The 6,768-nt window shown below is 35.6% G+C and overlaps 1 protein-coding gene across 1 annotated transcript; it reads left to right on the top strand.

Moving 5' to 3' along the window:
• The first annotated feature begins 1,875 nt into the window (after positions 1 to 1,875).
• On the top strand, positions 1,876 to 5,998 carry LOC107768149 (uncharacterized). Its single transcript, XM_016587252.2, has 5 exons — positions 1,876 to 2,764; positions 4,342 to 4,394; positions 4,644 to 4,810; positions 4,894 to 5,045; positions 5,242 to 5,998. The coding sequence occupies exons 1-5, from the start codon at positions 2,023 to 2,025 to the stop codon at positions 5,619 to 5,621; spliced, it is 1,494 nt and encodes a 497-aa protein (XP_016442738.1). The 5' UTR covers positions 1,876 to 2,022; the 3' UTR covers positions 5,622 to 5,998.
• Positions 5,999 to 6,768: the final 770 nt, after the last annotated feature.

The raw sequence follows: 6,768 nt of genomic DNA, 5'->3' as shown, positions 1-6,768 counted from the left end.
AAGCTCAAGAACAAGATCATCGTTCGTGGCAACAACTACATATTCAAGATTAAGCTCAAAGGCCCTTGAATTTATTTACTATTGAAAAGAAGAATCAGAGGATTCATAGAGATTGTATCCTCATAATATTTGAAATTAAATACTACGATTGTTATAATATTTTCGGTCTTGATTTTATTTTCTTGATGCAAATTTATTGTCTACATAAACCTTAAACAGTTGGGTATAAACTTCAAGCAATTGTCATGAACTTTAGACATGGGGTATGAACTTTAGACATTTGAATATGAACTTCATATTTTTTGGTATAAACTTTAGTCATATGAAATTGAACTTCAGATATATGGATGTGAACTCCATACAGGATATTAACGTTGGATATTAAATTCAAATATTTGGGTATAAAATCCAGATATACAAATATGAAGTTTAGATATTTGTGTATGGACTTCATTACATTTGTATTTGAATTTAAAGCTTAGCAATCCCAGCTTGCCTGACTCCAAATTCACACCATTCGCCTCTATATTCAATTATATAATTTATCAATTAATTAAGAGATTGAATCTTTTTAATGTGACATTAATTTCTCTTAGTTGAAACAATAACAAAGTAATTGTCATTCTTACCAAATTGTAATAAAACTGCATCTTACCATATTACTAGTAATTCTATATTGCTTTAGTAAGCTAAAAATTTAGTATGAGTAAAACTTTTTTGCCGTTACATGATCTATTTTTTCTAAAACATTTTTACAATTACATGGTTTCTTTTTCATTTTCTTTTCAAGGGTTAGTGGCATATTTTTCTTTAAAAATATGGAGTTGGTGCTATTTAATTTATTTTTCCACTTTCCATCTAATATAATGGAGCAATTGCAGCTATACCCGTTTTTTGGGTGATGTATTAACTTATACCCGCTTTGTAAAAAGAATTACAAGCGTACCCACTTTTCGCGTAACTTCAGGCATACGGGCCTGAAGTAGCAAAGACAATTACGCAAACTTCAGCATTCTAGTAGACGGGCCTAAAATAGCAAAAATTGTTGAACTAAGTGTTGGCTGAAGTTTTTGTTTTTTGTTCTCTATTTGCTGAAGTTTTTATTTGTAATTGTTGAACTTAAGCATTCTAGTAGCTGAAGTTTTGTTCTTTGTTTACCGGAGTTTTTGTTTGTAATTGCTGAACTTAAGCATTCTAGTAGCTGAAGTTTTGTTTTATATTTGTTGAACTTCAGAATTCTTAGAGCTGAAGTTTTAAAACAACAATGACAAGTTGTCATTAAGATCAAATTGCTATAATGGAATTATCAAGAAATTTGAAAAACAATAGTCCTATAAAACAAGATGTAGGTTGATGCATAACGGCAGTAGTTTCATACTATTATTTTCTGCCTCGTGATGCCAAATTCATGACTATTGTGCAGGTGGTTCTTTAAGGGGCAGATGACGGAAATATGGATCTGGTTTTGTTGATGGTATATTCCCAGTGCTAAGCCCAATTGCTCAGCAAATTCTAACTTTTGTAAAGAAGGAAAGAGATCCAGAGAGGATTTGGTCTTCCTTGGATACTCTACGTCCAACCAATGACACTTGGGATGATATAATAAATGTAGCAGTTCAACTTCGAATCAACAAATAATGGAATCTGATTATAAATTTTGTCTCTCTTCCTCCCTTTTTACATATTCTTGGCTTCTCTCATAAGGGTATACGTATCACCGTAGAAGAAGAAAAAAAACAAAGAAGGATAATAAAGAGAAAAAAGAGTGTTGAAATTGTTTAAAAAGTGAATATAAATTAAAATTTTAAAAAAATGGGTGCAATTTTTACCAATATAGTCCTAGCTTTTTTGTTTTTTTAAAAGCCAATCAAAATGGTACGAAATCAAATTCAAAAAGATGTCCGTTACAAATAGACCCCAAAACTTCCCTTTCCCCCTAATTCCCACCTCCATCAACTCTTTTTACACCTAGGGTTTTCAGGTTACCGTTAAACCCTAAACCCTTCCAAAATTCATCCAAAAATGTGCCTATCAACAACAAAGGGCTTCGAGCCCATGTTAACAGAATCAATCAATCACTTCTTGACCTCTTACAGAAATGGAAGTTCTGATTTCTCAAATTTTCAGTCCATTTTCTTTCGTTTGATACAAACAATGCCCGACCCGCCTCTTGAAATTACTTGGTTTTACTCTGCTGTAACTTTTCACACCTCAAAATCAGCTGGTTTTAGCAAAATCATTGTCGCTAAAGACTTGTTTCACTTGCTAATTTCTTGTTCGGGTCCTTGTAACGGGTCGAAAAAGATTGCTTTGCTTGCCCCTGTACTGTACGTTCTGTATGATGTAGTATGCGAGTTTTCGCGTAATGGGTTGTTCTTGAATAATGAAATTAGGGACTTAGTAGAGAAAATTGTTGGTTATATATGTATATGTTTAGGTGATCGTGAAATCTTGAACGAGTTTGATGAGGATATTCTCTGTTTTGAGGAATTGGTTGGGGTTTGGACAGTTGATCGGGTTGGGGAGTGTGCTAAATTTGACGAGAATTTAGGGGTTTTCTTTCCAATTGTGAGTGTTGAGGTTTATGAGGGTCGAAATATAAGGCGTGGGATCAGGGATTTAGCTGGGATTGTAATGTGTGAGGTGTTCTTGCTTAATTTGTCTATGAAGTTTAATATGGGGTTTGTAAATGAGGACATCCAAAATGATGCGCGAAATTGGGCAATTCAAACTCTCAAGCAGTTCCAAAATTTTGAACTTTTAGGTGAGTTCTTGCTTCTTCTTTTTTCCCCTTGAAAGAGGCCAAGTTTCATTACTTGAATATGTAGTGTAGCTTATTGTTTTTTCCCCTTACTGTTAATGTGTAATTTTTGTATAGTAACATCACCTTGCTATCCTGACCAGTCATAAAGCATAAAAAAAATTATATCAAATTATGTAATAAGATGGACAGTAATGGCAACATAGTAGCAGGTCAAGCATACCTTCTTATGGGGATTTATGAGGATAATTGTGTCATTTGGCTCACTAAAATTGATCCACTTAATATGCTTAGATTTTCTAATAACAAGAACCAAATAATATTAACGTATAGAACTTTCTTTGTAATGTCTTTCAAACTTTCTGTATATATGGGTCTTTATGATATTATGTCATGTTGTCTGCATCATATGAATAATTAAATATCATTGTTCTTGTATTTTTGTTTACTGTTCAACACTAAAATCCTTTTTTTTCACCAATCAATTGAAGAACCAATTAGCTGTAGCTGTTGCTGCAATGTTGAGAACAAATCGATTAACTCACTTCTGAAAGAGAAGAAAACCATTGTGTTGAGCACAACCTTGGTAGTCCCACTTATATTTCTTTTGCTGGTAAAACTGGAACTTATGGATATAAAGTTTGATGTGCTTCTACAGCGCGAGTTAAGTTGGTTGTTTATCACTTAAGTTGAAGGAACCTTTAATATTTTTGTACTTCTGTTGTTGTGACTTGGTTGAGGTTGTTCAATATTATTGCCATTACCATTTTACTTTCTTTAGGCATTTTTGGAGTTTGGTTGATGGTTTGTGAAAAGAAGCTGCTGCATGTGAAGTAAGGTTCAGCTACTCTTGGAATTTAATTTGACATATTCTAGGTATTCTTTGAAGAGTTCATTTCCTGGAACTCCATTTACTTTGATTGCGATTTGTTTCCGAGAATGCGTTCTCTATTTAAATCTTCCATGTGCAAAATGATTTTTTTTGTTCTAATTAATCCCACCATCTAAACGCACAGTAGTCCAATTTTCTTTATCTGTGGCTGCATATTCATAAAGTTCTCTATCTACTGATGCAATATTCTTTCCATGAAATCTCAATAGTTACATGCGCTGGAATTGTACTGTTAGCTATCTATTAAGCTGTACGCACCATCATAATAGGGTGCATTTTCAGAGGGAACTTTGTACCTGAGTGGGAAAATTAAACAGCAGAATAATGATGTTCGGGAGGATACTTGAAGAAAAGCAGTTGTGTGCTTCTGGAAAACCAATCTTGGCAAATGTATCATTCTTGATCATCCAGCATCACTTATCCTGCAGATGCCATAAATAAGCATCTGTTTGAATCTTGGTGACCCAAGAGAGAGCGAGGCAGGGAGAGTATTTGAACCTCCAATTACTAGATTCCTTGGCATTTCATATGGTTTATTTTGAGCTTTTGACTGCATTGCATGATAAAACCTTAGTAAACCAGATTAGCTGCATTTTTTGCTTGCTTCGCTTAAGCCGAGGCATGTATTTGATGCTTTGCATTGACAATTTTGGACTTGATTCTTGATCGATTTGAGTTTTATTTGTAGATCTGCTTCTCAGAATTCTGTTGGAAAAAAGGCTGGCGGTCACTACCTTATTGGTACGTATTCATGACAACCTTCATTATCGCAAAGATTTAAGAGTGGATAGCATGTGCGACCGGCCCAACCACTTCCATGCTGTGCTGTACCCCCCAATCTGTTTGTATGTGTGCGTTTGATGTTTGATACTTGTTTTAAGATTATCTCTAGTCCCCTCTTATGAAAGTTTAAATATGCAGCTTAAGATTGATTTCTTTAAGGCTGACAAGTTATTTTTCTTTTTCTTTCCAATATATTTTTTGTTGCAGAGTTCTGAAGACGCAGTTATTCTACAGAAACTATTGTATGATGCTGTGATACTGGTTGATCATTCATTTCTAGGTTCTAGAAGATGGTTTCAGCTACCAGAATCCCACTTCAGGAACTTGGCTCTACTATGGTCCTTAGTAGCTGATAACGCCATACAGTTTGCTAGGTACAGAAATTGCTGCTCTAAAATTTGAAATAAGCTTGATAACTTTTTTCTCTGCTAATAAATCTGGGAATTGCTGGCCCTAGGGAAATATGTGATCAAGATAGGGTGCTTGCTTATGTAAATGCTTTCTCCGAGTCTCAGCTACCCAGCAAATTACTTAAATGGGTCTCTACTCAAGCTGGAACAGAAGAGAACCTGAGTAATCCAAAATTTACGACACCCAAAGCTCTCATAAGTACGCCGTTTATCTGGTTTTGCTAGTCATTTGAATACTTTGCATCTTTTTGGTTTTGCTTTTCTACTGGCTAAGTTACATATTTTGTACTCTTCAAAATCAACAGCAAACCTACCTTGTAGATAACATCCTACTATTATACTTATTCTCCATTGCCATTTTTGTGTCTTCTAAGATATGTTGCCTATATCCACAGAATGGCTTTTTATCATGGAAGACCAAGGTCTTTGGGTGTGTGATCATGATAAACTGAAGTTCCATGCCAAAGCAGCAATTTGTAATTCATGGCCAGACTGTTTTCTCCCTGAATCTAAGCCCGAAGGATGGACCGCTAACGAGAGAGAGCATAGGGAAGGCAAATGCATTGTGGAAGATTCATTGAACAAACCATTCTCTGCTGCTTATTTTTGTACAGATAAATTGCCTACTGATGGTGATAGAAAGCGCAAAGATCGAGTGAAGGACACAGATACAAGAGGAACACCAGTCAAGCTTGTAAAGTATAATGTTCATGAAAGCCCAAAGAAAGAGAAATTTTTTCCTTTCTCTGATGAAGATATGGAAGTGATGGGATGATATAACCAAAGCATAGATTTTGTATATGTAGCAATGCCGGGGACCCTGGTGGGCACCCCGGCATTGCTACATATACAAAATCTATGCTTTGGTTATATCATCCCATCACTTCCATATCTTCATCAGAGAAAGGAAAAAATTTCTCTTTCTTTGGGCTTTCATGAACATTATACTTTACAACTAGGAGCAGGTCTTTCCTTCATTTTGTGCCCCTTTTGGGGGATGTATGGATACACCAGAAAGCGTAGAGAGCTACTGTTGACTGTCTTAAAATGGCGTATTATGTTACATATCTGTACTAGTTTCACTATGTTGTATGACCGTCAGCTCTTGCCCAAGTAATTTCACTTGGCTCAGATACTCACTTTTGATATTTTCTTGGAGTTTGCAACATCATTCGCAGAGAGTATACAACTCTTCTGAGATTGATCCGCAATTCTTCATCTGCATTAAGGCTGTATTGTGGCCCGGGACCGGCCCAGGACCGCGGGCCTAACGGGCCAAACAGGCCGGTTCAACTGGGCCTGGGCTCTAGTGGTGTAAAAGCCCGTGGTGGGTCGGTTCAAGACATTTAGCCCGTGAGCCCGGGACCGGCAGGAGGGCTTGGGCCGGTTCAACCGGGCCTAACGGGCTCCAACGGCTAATATTTTAAATAAAAAAAATTAAAAAAAAAAAGACCAACGGTTAGATTTTTAAAATCTAGCCGTTGGCCTTCAAAATTTATCCGTTGGCCACTTTAAAAAATAGTCATTTGGCCCCCAAACTTTTTATAATTACACTTTTTTCCAATTCTCAACTATAAATACCCTCCCATTCTTTCATTTTTACTCACAAAATCATCAATCTCTCTCTAATTTTCTTCTATAATTGCTTGCTTTATTATTGCAATTTCGTGAAGAATTGTGAAGTTGGTGAATTGAAGTATTCAAGTCTTCAAGTCTTCAACGATATTCAATTTTCAAGAAGTTGTTCGTCAATTCGGTAAACGCGTTCCAACTCTTAAGTTTTAATATTATAGTTTTGTTAGTTTTATTTAGTACAATTATAATTAATATGACATTTTCTTTGAAAAATATTTTTGGTGGTAAGGGTAAGGGAAAATCTAAAATTGGTGAATCTAGTAGCCAAGCTACTACTCTTCCCCCGG

Source organism: Nicotiana tabacum, chromosome 1 (assembly GCF_000715075.1).
Source record: "Nicotiana tabacum cultivar K326 chromosome 1, ASM71507v2, whole genome shotgun sequence".
In the NCBI taxonomy this organism is placed as follows: Eukaryota; Viridiplantae; Streptophyta; class Magnoliopsida; order Solanales; family Solanaceae; genus Nicotiana; species Nicotiana tabacum.
Note: the sequence above shows the minus strand (reverse complement) of the source record. Positions and strands in the feature narration are given on the sequence as shown.

What these genes read in the sequence shown, in the direction of transcription:
- LOC107768149 (XM_016587252.2), top strand. Translation starts at nt 2,023, where the DNA reads ATGTGCCTATCAACAACAAAGGGCTTCGAGCCCATGTTAACAGAATCA. An exon ending in TGGCGGTCACTACCTTATTG is followed by an intron (nt 4,395 to 4,643) that starts GTACGTATTCAT and finishes TTTTTGTTGCAG; the next exon opens with AGTTCTGAAGACGCAGTTAT. An exon ending in AACGCCATACAGTTTGCTAG is followed by an intron (nt 4,811 to 4,893) that starts GTACAGAAATTG and finishes TGCTGGCCCTAG; the next exon opens with GGAAATATGTGATCAAGATA.